Below are 19,978 nucleotides of genomic sequence, written 5' to 3'. Positions count from 1 at the left end.
TGTTCACCCCGCTATCATGCAGAAGGCGAGGCCAGTACAGGGGCATCAATGAAAAAGAAAAACAGCTTATATCAAGGCCATCAGACTGTTAAATAGCCATCACTAGCACCTTCGAGGCTGCTGCCCTATATACTGTACATAGACTTGAAATCACTGGCCACTTTAATAAGGGAACACTGGTCACTTTAATATTGTTTAATTATTTTTCATTACTCATCTCGTGTATATACTGTATTCTATTCTACTGTATCTTAGTCTAAGCCGCTCCAACATTGCTCGTCGAAATATTTATATATTCTTAATTCCATTCCTTTATTTTGGATTTGTGTGAATTGTTAGATATTACTGCACTGTTGAAGCTAGAAACACAAGCATTTCGCTACACCTGCAATAACATTTGCTGAACACGTGTATGTGACCAATAATCTTTGATTTTGAAGAGCAAAAGGAGTGTGCATTGTGGCTCGCAAAATTATCGATGAATTAAGTGGACAGCTTTGATTTTCGTAACAGGGCACTGGTAAAAGGTGTTATCTCTGGCATCCCGTTGAACATTGATAATCAATATCTCAGCCTGAAAGTAGTAGTTATTGTATGTATGACCCGTATGGTGTATGGGGGGAAAAAGGAGAATAGTACATCCGTATGACTGATGTTTGATGAAGAGTATCTCCCAACCCATGTAAAGCTGGGATATGCTGTATAAGGCACACTGAGTTTTTCTGCAAAACCTGCTGAAATACAAGAAGTGTAAAAAGTTTGGCCATGTGTCAAGTGTTTGCAGATGGGAGGAATATGTTATTGAAGTAAAATGTAAAATGTTGCAACTGTGGTGGGGATCATATTCCCTGAGTGCCCTGTTAACATGAAAGTCAAGAGGTCGCGGTCGAGGTGTCAAGGATCAGGGATGTCCAGCTGATCTCCTATGTGGAGGTGGTTAAGAGAGTCGATGGGGCAAGTGGCAACAGCGCTGAAGAGATGGTGGTGATGCTCCACAGCCCATTATAAATGTTCCTTGTCAGTCAATAGACCTGGATACACTCATTGTGAAGGTGGATTTTGTAGTGTTTATTGCCACTGTTATAAATTCTATTGCTCAAGTGTCCAAGAAATCCAAGAAGCTTGACATTGTGTCTGCGGCCAAAAATGTATTTGAGGTTTCAAGAGTTCACTGCAGAAGCACTGCAAGGACTACTGTCTCTGGAAGATGGCACAATGCTCCTTGTGAGCCTGTGTGGGAACCTGATGAAATGTTATTATATATATATATATATATATATATATTTTTTTTTAACAGAAAAGCAGGTTGATTTTGATTAGTTAAATTTTATTTATCATTTTATATGAATATTTTTACACAAATTTTTTTCATTTGTGGATCCTTATTATCCACCCGTACAGTAGGTGGCGGCATGCACATCCAATTGTTGCGAACGCCGTTATACCAGAGAAGAAGAAAAACAAGGTTCTGAGAAGTACAGGGGGTTCTTGTTAAAAATGGTAAGGGTTAAGGTTAGGGTATGGTTAGAGTAGGGGTTAAGGTTAGAGTTTAGGGCACAGACGTCCCAAGGATCTCGGATAGGGCTAACCAGTACAGGGACAGCAGCGCGCATTCGTGTACTGTCTCTTTAAATGCGTAATTTTGCTCTGCTCATGCTCGGAGCTTTGTCCAGGAGTTTCCCTGTCGAAAACCAGCTGTGCGAGTATCATCACGTAAGGAGGTGATCGTGTTGTTATTCATCGGTGAATATCGCTTTCTCTGACAAGGATTACAATAATTTTTATGCAAATAAGCGTCATTATCTTCAGTGAATTGGTCTAAACTGAAAGTGGGAAAAAGCGGAACGGAGAACGGTCAACTTGATCTATTTGTCCGGGTTGCTGCATTCTCCACCGCAGCGAACAACATCCACAACCGACTCTTGCAATGGAAATTGGGATCCAGAACTAACATCCCAGGATCAATCCTGTGACCTTTTATTTTCTTCCAGTTTTTCGGCAAGCATTAGGATGGTGAACTTGAAAATTGCTTGGAAAATACTTAATTTAGAATACAACTTAGAAAACACACCGATTTTCTTTGGTTTTTAAAATGGCTTCTTAGCCTCTGGGAATAACGCTGTGAGCATTCATTAACGTTAGTTCAAGAAAGTTTAATAGGAGTGCATAAAGTCAGTGCACATTTGCAGGCTTTGTTGTCTGATGAGAGATGCTTTAGTTGCGGGACTCCAGCAATATGCTCAGACTCAGCTATGTTTCTATAGCCAATAAATAAGCCAATTTGAATGTTTGAGTGTATTTAGCTTCATGGCTAGGCTATCCCACGCATACACCAAACCTTTGATTACAAAGTATTTATTACCAATAAGTGACATTTTAATTGAGTCACTAAATCTGTGAATAAGGAAGTCTTAACCAGAAAAGGAGACCTTTACCTGTTTCTAAAGTAAAATGGGAGGGGACTGCCGAGGAATGCATCTATGCACATGGACTAGATATCCAAATATGCGACCCCAGGACATCAAAATATATTTGGGGGCATTCCTTATGCTGTACTTGGTGTTTTACACCGAAGCCACAGTCTCCAAGTCCTGTGATAAAAATTGCTTTTCTGGTAAATGCATCAATGGAACTTGCGTCTGTGACCAAGGATGGGTTGGAGCCCAGTGTCAACACTGTCAGGGAAGATTCAAGTAAGTATCCGCAAATATACTGTTTCAAAGTAACATTCTAATGGAGTATTGAGTTGTTTGATCCAGGCTACTTTCTAACCAGTGTTCAAAAACAAAGTCTACTGTCTATTACGCCTGCTACGTTAAAAGTTCAAGTCCACTTGACATTATTACAACCTCGCTCGGTCGGAAGTAGCCTATAATTGACTTGCAGCTAATCACAGACCGACAGTACGGTATGAAGACAGGCTAAAGCTGCTTCTCCAGTACATGTCATGGCGACGTTGGCAAGCTAAGCTGATGCGTAGAAATACGTCATCGTGTCTATAAAGGTCGTCTCGCGCCCAATTGCGCATGTGTAGGCCATCAAATCACAGGCACTCCTTCGATATAAAGTTGTTTTTGACGAAAATTAAAACGTGTCCGTTTGTCATTTTCACGAGGGTGGAGTAATAACATGTTCAAGTACTTAAGACATTGGCTCGAATCTAGGTTGTGCCATTTAGATTTCGAGAAAATGAACAACTAAAGGAAGAATGTTTCACTTTTCTCATTGACTTTTCAAACCCTGGCCTGGTTTATTTCGCAAGCATTCCCGGAAGTCTCGCGATGTTGCTCTTCTGGGTTTAGAAACTATGCGCGGATGCTTATGAATCACCAAACAATATCAAGAGCCGTGACACCTTAACCCGGCGCATTCCTTTGTTATTACTCTCTGCCACGCTACAATATAAAGCCTTTACATTCCATTCAAGGGTGGTAAATGTACAAATTATTATCTTTGTGGATTCATATCGATTTTCCAATCAAATATCCCTGGCAACAGTCACCTTAGACTCAACAGACAAATATACAGCATGTCAAATAACATTTTATTTGTCACATACACATGGTTAGCAGATGTTAATGCTAGTGTAGCGAAATGCTTGTGCTTCTAGTTCCGACAATGCATTAATAACCAACGAGTAATCTAACCTAACAATTCCAAAACTACTACCTTATACACACAAGTGTAAAGGGATAAAGAATATGTACATAAAGATATATGAATGAGTGATGGTACAGAACGGCATAGGCAAGATACAGTAGATGGTATCGAGTACAGTATATACATATGAGATGAGTAATGTAGGGTATGTAAACAAAGTGGCATAGTTTAAAGTGGCTAGTGATACATGTATTACATAAAGATGCAGTAGATGATATAGAGTACAGTATATACATATGAGATGAGTAATGTAGGGTATGTAAACATTATATTAAGTAGCATTGTTTAAAGTGGCTAGTGACGTAAAAAATATATCAATTTCCATCAATTCCATTATTAAGTGGCCGGAGTTGAGTCAGTGTGTTGGCAGCAGTCACTCAATGTTAGTGGTGGCTGTTTAACAGTCTGATGGCCTTGAGATAGAAGCTGTTTTTCAGTCTCTGTCCCTGCTTTGATGCACCTGTACTGACCTCGCCTTCTGGATGATAGCGGGGTGAATAGGCAGTGGCTCTGGTGGTTGTTGTCCTTGATGATCTTTATGGCCTTCCGGTGACATCGGGTGGTGTAGGTGTCCTGGAGGGCAGGTAGTTTGCCCCCGGTGATGGGTTGTGCAGACCTCACTACCCTCTGGAGAGCCTTACGGTTGTGGGCGGAGCAGTTTCCGTACCAGGCGGTGATACAGCCCGACAGGATGCTCTCGATTGTGCATCTGTAGAAGTTTGTGAGTGCTTTTGGTGACAAGCCGAATTTCTTCAGCCTCCTGAGGTTGAAGAGGCGCTGCTGCGCCTTCTTCACGACGCTGTCTGTGGGTGGACCAATTCAGTTTGTCCGTGATGTGTATGCCGAGGAACTTAAAACTTACTACCCTCTCCACTACTGTCCCGTCGATGTGGATAGGGGGGTGCTCCCTCTGCTGTTTCCTGAATTCCACAATCATCTCCTTTGTTTTGTTGACGTTGAGTGTGAGGTTATTTTCCTGACACCACACACCGAGGGCCCTCACCTCCTCCCTGTAGACCGTCTCGTCATTGTTGGTAATCAAGCCTACCACTGTAGTGTCGTCCGCAAACCTGATGATTGAGTTGGAGGCGTGCATGGCCACACAGTTGTGGGTGAACAGGGAGTACAGGAGAGGGCTGAGAACTATCCATGTAATGGATAGTAGACTAAGCCATGTTTTTTTGTGGTCCTTGTCATTGAGGCTTGCTATTGCTGGCAATTCATGGCTGACTACCTGTATAGATCGAGTGGAAAAAGTGTTGTGATTGCCAGTGTTAGGGAAGCTACTCTGAACATATAGTTTACCAAGCTACCAATTACGTCACACTGGAAGATGTTAAGCTACTCTTTAAAACACATTAGTTTACTTAACTAAAGTTACTTTGAAAAAATAGTTCACTACATCCAAACTACTTAATGTTGAAATCTAATTTCTAAATCTGAAATTTCATAGACTACAAATTGCAATCAATCTGTTGTTAATGTGTAATTTAGCCGACCAAACACAAAAACTATGTTTCAAGTGAGATTGGTAGGTCTAATGCCGAAAAAGAAAGGACATTTTCTGGCATAAAATGTAGTGTGTAGTTCAAGTAGTTAGCTACACCGCTATATGGTAAAAAAGTAATTAACTACTGAAAACACAACCAAGATTTGAATTTAGTTCAACAACCACCAAGCTATTGCAAAACTACTCCCAAACACTGGTGATTTGATAATGAACACATTACTTATTGCTGGTAGATTGAGTTTGAGTGTGTAAACTATATTATAACTGGTCCACATGATTGGAAATAGTGAATATGTAGACTTATTTGATTATGATCAACCATCCCTGAGTCAGTTGCTTTAGGGGAGGGCCTACTGATTTTTTCCCTTTAGTACAGGCCTTGATTGATTGCCTGTATTGGCCTAATGTGAGGAGCTGAGGTCACCTCCCCTCTTGTCAGAAGGGAATCAGCACCGTAATGCCATCATGCAGCTACTTTCACACCTTGACCATCTGTCAACATCCTCTGGACTTGCAATTTAAAAGAAAAGGTAGACACTACTGGGTCACACTTGTCAAATCTGTGTTGAATTGGGTTAAAACCTGCATGTCTATCATCAGGATGCAAATTACAGCACATTTTAATCCCTTAGATTAAATCTATTCAGGAAATTGGTCACACTTAACAGTACATTTCCCAGGCAGATGTGGTTACATGGAATTTATTTTTATTTGATTATTAGCAACAGGTGAAGTCCTTTCGTACAAAGTTGTGGAACTATTTCAGTGCTGCAATATTTCTTAGGCCTATCTGCATTACTTTGTAACTACTGTGAAATAACTCTAATTCCTGTCATATTTCTAAAATACCAATCATATATATGAACTAAAGACAACTTAATCTACTAATCTAGTCTAATATAAATTTAATCCATGTTCATCAGAGGATATTCTTTACCTCAATCTTTTGGGATTTTAAGGGTCATGGATCCAGTTTTATGTGGGACTAGTAATGTTTTTTGGAGGGTAAATGGGGATGTGCAGGTAGGATGGTTAAAAATAGTGTATTGCCAGGTCATGTGATAATGGGAACTAGATCTTAACCTGAGTGTGGGGCACTGAAGAGAGATTTTAGGCAGCAATTTAGAAACAACTTCTCTAGTTTTAAACAGCCTATGTGGCATTGATATGAGTCAGAAACATTCATTCTAGTGTCAAAATGTACTACAAAGTGTAAATAGGAAAATGTTGGTGATAAAGTCAGTCTCATCTAAAATGGAGTTTTGTGAGTATGTCACAATTTACTGGAAGGGTGAGTATGGATTACCCAGTGCTGACTAACAGGAGAGAAGCAGCTGTGCTGATTGCGCTCTATCAGCTGCGCCCGCTATATCCAATCATAGCAGCCAGATCCTCCAGATAGTGAGACAGACCTGCCCATTACGCGGCGCCTCATGTCGCCCATGTTATGTTGAACTCTTGGTCCTCTTGGTCCTAGGCCTTTATTAAGTGGCCACTTGCTGATTGATGTGTTTTGATAGTGTAAACCACTCAAGTTTGCCACTTTTTGTGGCAAAATTTGAATTGAGACAATCAGAGCGCACTTGTATCCAAACTGCAACTGCATTCGGGATCATCTCATGTTCCACCGTAACCTGTTTTGTAACATGATTCCCTATGAAACACTGCCAGACAAACGTGCACACACTAGTAATAGATAGTGTGAAAGTTGTAAGAAACAAAACGGCACAGAAGCGCACACATTGCCACTCGCCAGTGACTTGATAAGCTGATTGTGGCCTGGATGCTCAATGTGCCTGCAAGCTACTAGTGATTTTGGGCACTGATAAACAGTGTGTAACTTGTGATTTATTTACAAAAGTTTGACAGCTTGCAGATGAGGTTGTAGATGTGATGTTATTCTCAGAAATCAGTCCTGAGCGTGCAGCCAAACTTTCCCGACTCGACTGAAGTGCACTGATTCTGTTATGACTTGAGTGAGGACCCAAAAGCGGTTTAACAAAAACAGAGTCCTTTAATGTAAAAAAACACAGGGAAGACATAGATCCTCTTCAGATGTAGAAAAATGGCAAAATAGACAACCCTCAGAGAGGGCGACAAATGAAACAGAAAGTCCTTCTGATATTTACAAAAGAGTCCCCTTCTTAGCAGCAGAGGAGAATAGCTGGGTTGCGGCGACAGACTGCTGGTCTCTCTGGGTAGGCGCAGGTCGTAGCGGACAGAGGTACCTGATAACACGTAGCATCAGAAGAACAGGCAGATTCCGACAGGATGGGACAAGGGTGAAGCAAACAAGACGATAGTTTGGTTCTGGCATGAGAAACTCAAACGAGAATCTGACAAAGAAAGAAGCAGGAACAGAGAGAGAAATAGAGACCTAATCAGAGGGAAAAAGGGAACAGGTGGGAAAAGAGTGAACGAGGTAGTTAGGGAAGATGAGGAACAGCTGGGGGAAGGAGAGGAAGAGAAGGTAACCTAATACGACCAGCAGAGGGAAACGGAGTGAAGAGAAAGAACAGGAACAAGACATAATATGACAATACATGACAGTACCCCCCCACTCACCGAGCGCCTCCTGGCGCACTCGAGGAGGAAACCTGGCGGCAACGGAGGAAATCATCGATCAGCGAACGGTCCAGCACGTCCCGAGAGGGAACCCAACTCCTTTCCTCAGGACCGTACCCCTCCCAATCTACTAGGTACTGATGACCACGGCCCCGAGGACGCATGTCCAAAATCTTACGGACCCTGTAGATAGGTGCGCCCTCGACAAGGATGGGGGAAGACGAGCGGGGGCGTGAAGAACGGGCTTAACACAGGAGACATGGAAGACCGGGTGGACGCGACGACGAAGATATCGCGGGAGAAGAAGTCGCACTGCGACAGGATTAATGATCTGAGAAATACGGAACGGACCAATGAACCGCGGGGTCAACTTGCGAGAAGCTGTCTTAAGGGGAAGGTTTTGAGTGGAGAGCCATACTCTCTGACCGCGACAATATCTAGGACTCTTAGTTCTACGCTTATTAGCGGCTCTCACAGTCTGCGCCCTATAACGGCAAAGTGCAGACCTGACCCTCTTCCAGGTGCGCTCACAACGTTGGACAAAAGCCTGAGCGGAGGGGACGCAGGACTCGGCGAGCTGAGACGAGAACAGCGGAGGCTGGTACCCGAGGCTACTCTGAAAAGGAGATAGACCGGTCGCAGACGAAGGAAGCGAGTTGTGGGCGTATTCTGCCCAGGGAAGCTGTTCTGACCAAGACGCAGGGTTACGAAAAGAAAGACTGCGTAAGATGCGACCAATAGTCTGATTGGCCCGTTCTGCTTGACCGTTAGACTGAGGGTGAAAGCCGGAAGAGAGACTGACGGAAGCTCCAATCAAACGGCAAAACTCCCTCCAAAATTGAGACGTGAATTGCGGACCCCTGTCCGAAACGACGTCTGACGGAAGGCCATGAATTCTGAAAACATTCTCGATGATGATTTGTGCCGTTTCTTTAGCAGAAGGGAGCTTAGCGAGGGGAATAAAATGAGCCGCCTTAGAGAACCTATCGACAACCGTAAGAATAACAGTCTTCCCCGCTGACGAAGGCAGTCCGGTGATAAAATCTAAGGCGATGTGAGACCACGGTCGAGAGGGAATGGGAAGCGGTCTGAGACGGCCGGCAGGAGGGGAGTTACCGGACTTAGTCTGCGCGCAGACCGAACAAGCTGCCACAAAACGACGCGTGTCAAGCTCCCGAGTGGGCCACCAAAACCGCTGGCGAATGGAAGCAAGCGTACCCCGAACGCCGGGGTGGCCGGCTAACTTGGCAGAGTGAGCCCACTGAAGAACGGCCAGACGAGTAGGAACGGGAACGAAAAGAAGGTTCCTAGGACAAGCGTGCGGCGACGGAGTGTGAGTGAGTGCTTGCTTTACCTGCCTCTCAATTCCCCAGACAGTCAACCCGACAACACGCCCCTCAGGGAGAATCCCCTCGGGGTCGGTGGAGACTACTGAAGAACTGAAGAGACGAGATAAAGCATCAGGCTTGGTGTTCTTAGAGCCCGGACGATAAGAAATTACGAACTCGAAACGAGCGAAAAACAGCGCCCAACGAGCCTGACGCGCATTAAGTCGTTTGGCAGAACGGATGTACTCAAGGTTCCTATGGTCAGTCCAAACGACAAAGGAACGGTCGCCCCCTCCAACCACTGTCGCCATTCGCCTAGGGCTAAGCGGATGGCGAGCAGTTCGCGGTTTCCCACATCATAGTTACGTTCCGACGGCGACAGGCGATGAGAAAAATACGCGCAAGGGTGGACCTTGTCGTCAGAGAGGGAGCGCTGAGAAAGAATGGCTCCCACGCCCACCTCTGACGCGTCAACCTCGACAACGAACTGTCTAGAGACGTCAGGTGTAACAAGGATAGGTGCGGATGTAAAGCGATTCTTGAGAAGATCAAAAGCTCCCTGGGCGGAATCGGACCACTTAAAGCAGTAGTCTTGAGCAGAAGTAAGGGCTGTGAGGGGAGCTGCCACCTGACCGAAATTACGGATGAAACGACGATAGAAATTCGCGAAGCCGAGAAAGCGCTGCAGCTCGACGCGTGACTTAGGAACCGGCCAATCAGTGACAGCTTGGACCTTAGCGGGATCCATCTTAATGCCTTCAGCGGAAATAACAGAACCGAGAAATGTGACGGAGGAGGCATGAAAAGTGCACTTCTCAGCCTTCACATAAAGACAATTCTCTAAAAGGCGCTGGAGGACAGGTCGAACGTGCTGAACATGAATCTGGAGTGACGGTGAAAAAAAAAAAATCAGGATATCGTCAAGGTAGACGAAAACAAAGATGTTCAGCATGTCTCTCAGGACGTCATTTACTAATGCCTGAAAGACAGCTGGAGCGTTTGCAAGGCCGAAAGGAAGAACCCGGTATTCAAAGTGCCCTAACGGAGTGTTAAACGCCGTTTTCCACTCGTCCCCCTCCCTGACGCGCACGAGATGGTAAGCGTTACGAAGGTCCAACTTAGTGAAAAACCTGGCTCCCTGCAGGATCTCGAAGGCTGAAGACATAAGAGGAAGCGGATAACGATTCTTAACTGTTATGTCATTCAGCCCTCGATAATCTATGCAGGGGCGCAGGGACCCGTCCTTCTTCTTAACAAAAAAAAACCCCGCTCCGGCGAGAGAGGAGGAGGGGACTATGGTACCGGCGTCGAGAGCTACAGACAAATAATCTTCGAGAGCCTTACGTTCGGGAGCCGACAGAGAGTATAGTCTACCCCGGGGGGGTGGTTCCTGGAAGGAGATCAATACTACAATCATACGACCGGTGCGGAGGAAGAGAGGTGGCCCTGGACCGACTGAACACCGTGCGCAGATCGTGATATTCCTCCGGCACCCTCGTCAAATCACCAGGCTCCTCCTGTGAAGAAGAGACAGAGGAAACAGGAGGGATAGCAGACATTAAACATTTCACATGACAAGAGACGTTCCAGGAGAGGATAGAATTACTAGACCAATTAATAGAAGGATTATGACAAACTAGCCAGGGATGACCCAAAACAACAGGTGTAAAAGGTGAACGAAAAATTAAAAAAGAAATGGTTTCGCTATGATTACCAGAGACAGTGAGGGTTAAAGGTAGCGTTTCACGCTGAATCCCGGGGAGAGGACTCCCATCCAGAGCGAACAAGGCCGTGGGCTCCTTTAACTGTCTGAGAGGAATGTCATGTTCCCGAGCCCAGGTCTCGTCCATAAAGCAGCCCTCCGCCCCAGAGTCTATCAAGGCGCTGCAGGAAGCTGACAAACCGGTCCAGCGTAGATGGGCCGACAAGGTAGTGCAGGATCTTGAAGGAGAGACCAGAGTAGTAGCGCTCACCAGTAGCCCTCCTCTTACTGATGAGCTCTGGCTTTTACTGGACATGAAGTGACAAAATGACCAGCGGAACCGCAATAGAGACAGAGGCGGTTGGTGATTCTCCGTTCCCTCTCCTTAGTCGAGATGCGGATACCCCCCAGCTGCATAGGCTCAGCACCCGAGCCGGCGGAGGAAGATGGTAGTGATGCGGAGAGGGGGCAACGGAGAACGCGAGCTCTTTTCCCCGAGCTCGGTGACGAAGATCAACCCGTCGCTCTATGCGAATAGCGAGTTCAATCAAGGAATCCACGCTGGAGGGAACCTCCCGGGAGAGAATCTCATCCTTTACCTCAGCGCGGAGACCCTCCAGAAAACGAGCGAGCAAAGCTGGCTCGTTCCAGTCACTGGAGGCAGCAAGAGTGCGAAACTCAATAGAGTAATCTGTTATGGATCGATTACCTTGACATAGGGAAGCCAGGACCCTGGAAGCTTCCTTCCCAAAAACAGAACGATCAAAAACCCGTATCATCTCCTCCTTAAAGTCCTGATACTGGTTAGTACACTCAGCCCTCGCCTCCCAGATAGCCGTGCCCCACTCACGAGCCCGTCCAGTAAGGAGAGATATGACGTAGGCGATACGAGCTGTGCTCCTGGAGTAAGTGTTGGGCTGGAGAGAAAACACAATATCACACTGGGTGAGGAACGAGCGGCATTCAGTGGCCTCCCCAGAGTAACACGGCGGGTTATTGATTCTGGGCTCCGGAGATTCGGAAGCCCTGGAAGTGGCCGGTGGATCGAGGCGGAGATGGTGAACCTGTCTTGTGAGGTCGGAGACTTGGGCGGTCAGGGTCTCAACGGCATGTCGAGCAACAGACAATTCCTGCCCGTGTCTGCCTAGCATCGCTCCCTGGATCTCGACGGCTGGGTGGAAAGGATCCGAAATCGCTGGGTCCATTCTTGGTCAGATTCTTCTGTTATGACTTGAGTGAGGACCCAAAAGCGGTTTAACAAAAACAGAGTCCTTTAATGTAAAAAAACACAGGGAAGACATAGATCCTCTTCAGATGTAGAAAAATGGCAAAATAGACAACCCTCAGAGAGGGCGACAAATGAAACAGAAAGTCCTTCTGATATTTACAAAAGAGTCCCCTTCTTAGCAGCAGAGGAGAATAGCTGGGTTGCGGCGACAGACTGCTGGTCTCTCTGGGTAGGCACGGGTCGTAGCGGACAGAGGTACCTGATAACACGTAGCATCAGAAGAACAGGCAGATTCCGACAGGATGGGACAAGGGTGAAGCAAACAAGACGATAGTTTGGTTCTGGCATGAGAAACTCAAACGAGAATCTGACAAAGAAAGAAGCAGGAACAGAGAGAGAAATAGAGACCTAATCAGAGGGAAAAAGGGAACAGGTGGGAAAAGAGTGAACGAGGTAGTTAGGGAAGATGAGGAACAGCTGGGGGAAGGAGAGGAAGAGAAGGTAACCTAATACGACCAGCAGAGGGAAACGGAGTGAAGAGAAAGAACAGGAACAAGACATAATATGACAATACATGACAGATTCGTTTTTCATGCACATTTTTTTTTTTTTACCTGAGAAATACACCATACACCTATTTTGGCTGTGCTGTTGCTATGGTGTCTTAGGAGGGACAAACGGCAGTAATTGCCCGGGTACGATATGCAAACATAACACACTCACATCAAACCACACCCCCAAGACAACTCTTGTTTAGCATTTCTTAATGAGCAATCTTCAAAACGAGGCCAAATCAGGAAGTTCAGTCACCTTTTAATGAAGTGCCACCACCTGTGATTAAATTAAAGCTGGTCATTTCATCCCACTCAAACCCTTCAGTATGTTCATGTTATCAACCAAAAGTGTTTTGTCCTTACCTTGGCTGATTTATAAAGGGGCAATCTGCACTTGCTACATCCATTTTTGGATTTATAAATTAATTATATACCCATTGATTCTTAAAGAAGATAACTTATCAATGCCTTATTAACTTTTATATAAGCGTGTTTTACTTCTATGTTTGTAGACATTGTAAATATTTTAAAAAACCACTTTAGCCTCAACATGGTTACAACTCTAATTTTGATATCATGCATGGTCAGACCTTGCATCCATAGCTCTGTGAATTTGAGTTGTTTCATTTCTCCAGACCCATCCCTCAGCGGTGACCGTTTTGTTATTATTTCAACTTCGGATTGGCCCTTTAATGTCCATGCTGTCTGTATTAAGTTCTAAAATGGACCACATTTGAATGCCATAAATGGTAAGTGTACAGTTTCTGTCTGGAATCCAGTATAATTAATTGGACAATAACGGGTTCATTATCAGTGTCAAATAGTGAAGTTGGAAGGGCTCCCAAGTGGCGCAGCGGTCTAAGGCACTGCATTTCAGTGCTAGAGGCGTCACTACAGACCTACAGACCCTGTTTAAATTCCAGGCTGTATTACAACCGGCTGCAAATTGGAGTATCATTGGGCGGCGCACAATTGGCCCGTCGTCGTCTGGGTTAGACTTGCCAAGATAAATAAAGGTGAAATAAATAAAAAGTGCACGGAAGCTGTGGGAGGTTCAAAGTGCCAATCAAAGAGAGAACGAAAGATGCACAACAATTTATTTTTAATGTATCACATCAGCGGTTCGATTGTTTTCAGCGAATCATCTCACCTGTGGATGGCATACACAATGTCAGGGGGAAATCGGAGTTTAGCAGAGTGGAAACAGCTTGCTGAGTTGGTCTATTGATTTAGTTATCTGTGATTTTTATGGCACTGCGGCCCCTCTAGTCTGTTTCCCTGAGTGTGACTGTCTGACTGCCACAGGCTGGTTGCTGCAAATGGATTCAGACAGGCAGATTACATCTTGCAGTTCCACCCATACATTAATTATTCACACAAACAAACAGTTACAACCCAGATGCTGCCAAAACCAAAATGCAGACTATGAGCACTTGTAGGCATCCTAAATGAAAAAGATGCTCATAATCTTACAGCCTGGTAGAGGTCAAATGTAAGTTTGTTGTTTTGAATGCAGAACTGAAAAAATGTCTTCTCTCTGACAGTTTGACTGTCAATTAAGGATTTTTGTTATTTTATTCTCAATTTCGTTATTAGAAACAGTGAGGGTTACGAGTGGACATAAAGTTGAGGAGATTGCATCCTGCTTGGCCCATGCACAGTCCATTTGGGAAGTATTCAGACCCCTTGACTTTTTCCACATTTTGTTACGTTACAGACTTATTCTACAATGGATGAAACTATTTCCCCCATATCAATCTACACACAATACCCCATAATGACAAAGAAAAATAGATTTTTTGAAAATTTTGCTAATATATTTAAAATAAAAAACAGAAATACCTTATTTACTTAAGTATTCAGACTCTTTGCTATGAGTATCGAAATTGAGCTCGGGTGCATTCTGTTTCCATTGATCATCCTTTAGATGTTTCTACAACTTGATTGGAGTCCAAACTTGAATGTCCAAACTGCGCAATTGGGGGAGAAGGGCCTTGGTCAGGGAAGTGACCAAGAACCCAATGCTCTCTCTGACAGAACTCCAGAGTTCCTCTGTTGCCATGGGAAGACCTTCCAGAATGACAACCATCTCTGCAGCATTCTACCAATCAGGCCTTTATGGTAGAGTGGACAGACGGAAGCCACTCTTCAATAAAAGTTACATTTCAGCCCGCTTCGTTTGCCAAAAGGCACCTAAAGGACTCTTGGACCAGAAAGAAGATTCTCTGGTCTGAAGATACCAAGATTGAACTCTTTGGCCTAAATACCAAGCGTCACGTCTGGAGGAGACCTGGCACCATCCCTGCGGTGAAGCATGGTAGTAGCAGTCAGAATCAAGGGAAAGATGTAGGGAGCAAAGTACAAAGAGATCCTTGATGACAACGTGCTCAGGACCTCAGACTGGGGCGAAGGTTCACCCTCCAACAGGACAACAACCCTAAGCACACAGCCAAGACATTTCAGGAATGTCTTCCAGACAAGTCTCTGAATGTCCTTCAGAGGCCAAGCCAGAGCCCGGACTTGAACCCGATCAAACATCTCTGGAGAAACCTGAAAATAGTTGTGCAGCGACCCTCCCCATCCAACCTGACAGAGCTTGAGAGGATCTGCAGAGATGAATAGGAGAAACTCCACAAATACCGGTGTACCGAGCTTGTAGCGTCATACCCAAGAAGACTCGGGGCTGTAATCGCTGGAAAAGGTGCTTCAAGAAAGTTCTGAGTAAAGCGTCTGAATAAAAAATGTGATATTTCCATTTTTTATATTTTTTAACAAATGTGAAATAAAATATTTGAAAAAAACAAACAGGTTTTGTCATTATGGGGTATGTGTGTAGCTTGATGAAGGAGAAAAATCAATGCCATTAATTTTTGAATAAGTCTATAATGTAACAAAATGTGGAAAAAGTCAAGGGGTCTGAATACTTTCTGAATGCACTGTATACTCCCACACTTTACTTTCCTCTCCTCTCCCTTTATCTCTGTCTCAATGTCTTTCTTTCTTTAATCAAGCTAGAGCTAGTTGCACCAACAACCTATTGCTCCTGTTTTTAAAGTGCTTGATGGGGGTGAATACAGTACTGGTATATTGTGCACTTAGCGAGGGATAATAATGTGCTTCTCTTTCAAAGGAAACTTGTGATATGGAGGATTCAAGGCCTCTGTTCTTTTAAACTTGCCTTTTTAAGACTTTCCTAATTGGAATTTCCCGGACTCTCATCCCATTACAAACATGCTGAGTGCATTCATTTAGTTCATTTATTTCCCAAGCAGCACTTGCTGGTGTCATGTGCACTGAATTAATCAAACATTGTACAAGTCATTGAACTCTGAAGAGAAGATTCAAGTATTTGTAAATCTCTATAGAAGCTGTACTTGCCTACAGATAAGGTCATTCCCACCAGGAATAAAATCCCAGTTTGACAAAAATATATGAGAATCACAAAGTTATGGACACAATGTCAATCAGAGCATCCTGGGAAGGAAGAACATACAGTATCTAATTAAGGAGCTTAGATATTTCTGCTTCTCCTCATCTCCCACTCTCCATCCCCTCATCTCCCTCCCTCCCGTGCCTTCATCTCCCTCTCTCGCTCCATCCCCTCATCCCCCCCTCTCCATCCCCTCATCCACCTCTCTCCATTTCTTATCTGTATTTCTAGAAATTGTTGTAAGCTGACTAAGCTCTGAGGAGCACCTTGGACACTGCGATGTAGAGACAAAATGAACACATTACAATCTGTATTCTTTTCTGCATTTCTCCCATCTAGTCTATTTTCATTTGTTGCTCCTCAGTCCGTCAAGTCCTGATGTGCTTGTCTATAACCTCGCTTGGGGTGTGGAATTTGGAAATGGATCAGAGCGTGCAAACTGAATCTAGTGAGCTCATGCATATGTAGACAAGAAGGGGAATGAAGTGTCCTAAACATGAAGGCCTTCTTTCCTGCACGGACAGACTGAATAGCTCTGAGAGGGGTAAATGGGTGAAGGCTTTGAGAACGAAGTGATTGTACAGTTGCTTTGAGACCATGACACTGTATTTATAGAGCAGAGAACATCAAGTACTTCTTTTTACACGGCCTCACTTAGTTTCCTCTGCATCCAAACCCTCTGGGGGTGTCCTGAAAATGGTGTCACATATAGAGACTAGGTGGTGGGAAACAGCACTGCACAGAGCGGACTGAAAGAGAACTACTGTACATGTGTGTATGCAAAAAGTACAGTAACATTACTGGATCCTGCTCACCTTATATTGGTCAATACTCTTTGTTATAAGGATGTGACCTCTGAATATGGACACAATTAGGGCCTCTCTAGATTTCTACAGACATATGAGACCTTTTAAATGAGAATGGTCTCCTCACAAATTCCCCCAGAGTTCCTCCCCACTAGAACACATGATATAAATGCACTATATTGTATTGGGTTGCTATGTGTCTTTTAATACTATGCATACTGTAATGTACTGATATTATTTTTAAATACTCATGACATTAGATTTAATTTGTGGTCAGTAATGGATGGCTATCATGTGGTGGACTGAACCATTTGATGACTGGGATACGGGAGACTCAACATCTAAATATTCGGTCCTCCAATAGGATTAACTGTAAAACAACATGATTTTAAAGAGCATGTCCGATATAAATATAGCCATGTTGGTTTGTCATCCCTATGTATCAAGATAGTCTGCTCTCCCAGCATCATCAACAATGAAGACAATTCAAATGGACCCAGGTTACATTCAAGTTTAAACAAACCTTGATGTCTGACCAGTTTGTACTGTAGAAATGGCTTGCCTGTCCCAGGTTGATGGGTAGTGTCTGTTCCAGTGTTCATGTGTGTAGGGAGGGAGGGAAGGATTGAGGGAGGGAGGGAAGGAAGGAAGTGGTCTAGTTCTCACAGGCGTAGCCTACATATTTTGTTTGTCTGAGAACACGGGAGTGACCTCTTACATCACCAAACATGTGTTTGTCATACAGCACTGTGTGTGTGTGTGGTAATTTATGCATGTTTAAGCCTCAGGCGGGGTACAGCTGACGGCTGCTATGTTTTTGTGCACAGTGAACTGAAATTGCCTACGTGTGGAGCTGAGCTGTGTGTTTAAAGGGTAGGGTGGGGGAGGGCTGGATGGCCATCTGTCCAGAGAGCACGCTAATCCTGATATGATGAGAGCGAAGGCCTTGTCTCATGTAAGAACACACACACACATACACAGAGTTCCAAATGCATGTGTGTAACACATGACTCATGCCCTCCCTGTTTTCCCAGAGACTAGAATGCCTTGAGGTACCAACAATGTCACTCTCTTTTCTGTGATCATCACCATGGGATTGTCATGGAGAATGAGAGAATGCTTGTTGTGATTTGGAAAGTGGAACAATGGGGTCTGCTTTCTTTCTAAGTTGTTTTAATCAATGCTTGTTTCTATCTCTGTTGAGTATACCCACTGCCTTTTGGTGGTTGTCATTCTACAAATGTAGATATAGAAATACAATTGCAACATGTATATACAATGTCTTCAGGAAGTATTCATACCCCTTGACATTTAGTTGTTACAGCCTGAATTCAAAGTGGATTAAATAGATTTGTTTTCTCTCACCAATCTACACACAATGCTCAATAATGACAAAGTGAACATGTTTAAAAAAAAAAAAAAAAAAATTAAGCACATTTTTGGGGGAAATGAAATGCAGAAATCTCTCATTTACGTACAGTACCAGTCAAAAGCTTGGACACACCTACTCATCCATGGGCTTTCTTTATTTTTACTATTGTAGAATAATAGTCAAGACATCAAAACTATAAAATAACACATATGGAATCATGTAGTAACCAAAAGAGTGTTAATTAAACAAATCAAAATGTTTTGTTATATTTCAAAGCCTATTGGATGACAATTTGTTCTTTACTAAGACAAAATATTTCATAATTGACTTTTTTTGTACAACATGGGTACAGCAGATCCCCTTATTGTATGGGACACTTTCAAATGTAGTTTTAGAGGCCATTCAATAAAATACTCATCATTAAAACAAAAGCAGTTTAGGTCAAAATGGATTAGACTTATAAAGGAAATACGGGAAGTAAACAGAGCAGGTAGATGGTAATGGAAACTACTATAGAGGCACAAAATAGGTTAGAGGAAAAACAAAAATAAATGGAGGTACTTATTCAAGAACGATGAAGTGTAATGTATCAAAAATAAAGCGAATTGGATGGAAAATGGTGAAAAATGCACAACATTTTTCTTGAATCTTCAACATAGAAATTCTACCAAAAATAATTTACAGAAACTCGTTACAAATGATGTTTTGTCACCAAATTATATTTTGAAAGAGGAAGCAAAATATTTGAAGCATATGTTTTCTTTTCGGTCTCCTCTATTTCCACTGAATTATGTTAACTATGATTTCTATCATAATAATAATAATAATGTAAAATTAACAAATTTACAGAAGGACCTGTGTGAAGGCCAACTTACAGAAGAGGAACTTTTTGAGGCAATAAAATCTTTTCAGTCTGAAAAAACACCAGGGCTTAAAACCTAGGTTTGACGTGTACCATATTACCTATTGGATCGTTAAAAATAGTGTTTACACTACCTTGTAGTTTACCAATAAAATGGGAGGATGGTGAAGTAGACATACTTGATATACACATCTCAAAAAATATATATGAACTTACCAGAATTAATTTCAATAGAAATTTAGCAAAAATAGATAAGATTCTGCAACCAACGAGAGGTAAATACTTGTCTATTTATGGAATATCACATTGATTAACTCTTTGGTCCTATCACAGTTTACTTACTTACTAATGGCACTGCCTACTCCAGTGCCATTATCATATTAGCAAAAAATATTTCATTTTATTTGGAGTGCTAAGCCAGACAATTAAACGTGCCTATTTATATAATGAATATGAGTTTGGGGGGGGCTAACATTATTAAATAATAAAGCTAGAAACCTCTCATTAAAAGCTTCACTCATACATAAGTTATACTTAAACTCAAATAGTTCTCCAGTAGATTATTATTGCTCCTTTGCACCCCATTTTATTTTCTTCTACTTTGCACATTCTTCCACTGCAAATCTACCATTTCAGTGTTTTACTTGCTATATTGTATTTACTTCGCCACCATGGCCTTTTTTTGCCTTTACCTCCCTTATCTCACCTCATTTGCTCACATCGTGTATATAGACTTATTTTTCCACTGTATTATTGACTGTATGTTTGTTTTACTCCATATGTAACTCTGTGTTGTTGTATGTGTCGAACTGCTTTGCTTTACCTTGGCCAGGTTGCAGTTGTAAATGAGAACGTGTTCTCAACTTGCCTACCTGGTTAAATAAAGGTGAAATTTAAAAAATAAACAAAGGCCTTTTTTTGTTGCCTTCATACAGATTACAATTTAGCATTTCTGACTAAT

The 19,978-nt window shown here is 43.0% G+C and overlaps 1 protein-coding gene across 2 annotated transcripts in view; it reads left to right on the top strand.

The window, feature by feature from the left end:
• Nucleotides 1-1,500: 1,500 nt before the first annotated feature.
• Nucleotides 1,501-19,978, top strand: part of LOC112253122 (attractin-like protein 1) — a 385,056-nt gene continuing 366,578 nt past the window's right edge. Inside the window, exon 1 of one of the 2 annotated variants that reach the window (XM_024425061.2) lies at nt 1,501-2,693. In XM_024425061.2, coding sequence (XP_024280829.1) covers nt 2,452-2,693 — 242 coding nt within the window. In that variant the 5' untranslated portion in view covers nt 1,501-2,451. The remainder of the gene's footprint in view (nt 2,694-19,978) is intronic. The other variant, XM_024425060.2, reaches the window with a different exon arrangement.

The sequence above is a fragment of the Oncorhynchus tshawytscha genome, linkage group LG06, assembly GCF_018296145.1.
Source record: "Oncorhynchus tshawytscha isolate Ot180627B linkage group LG06, Otsh_v2.0, whole genome shotgun sequence".
NCBI classification, from domain to species: Eukaryota; Metazoa; Chordata; class Actinopteri; order Salmoniformes; family Salmonidae; genus Oncorhynchus; species Oncorhynchus tshawytscha.
This window is presented reverse-complemented; position numbering and strand designations above follow the sequence as displayed.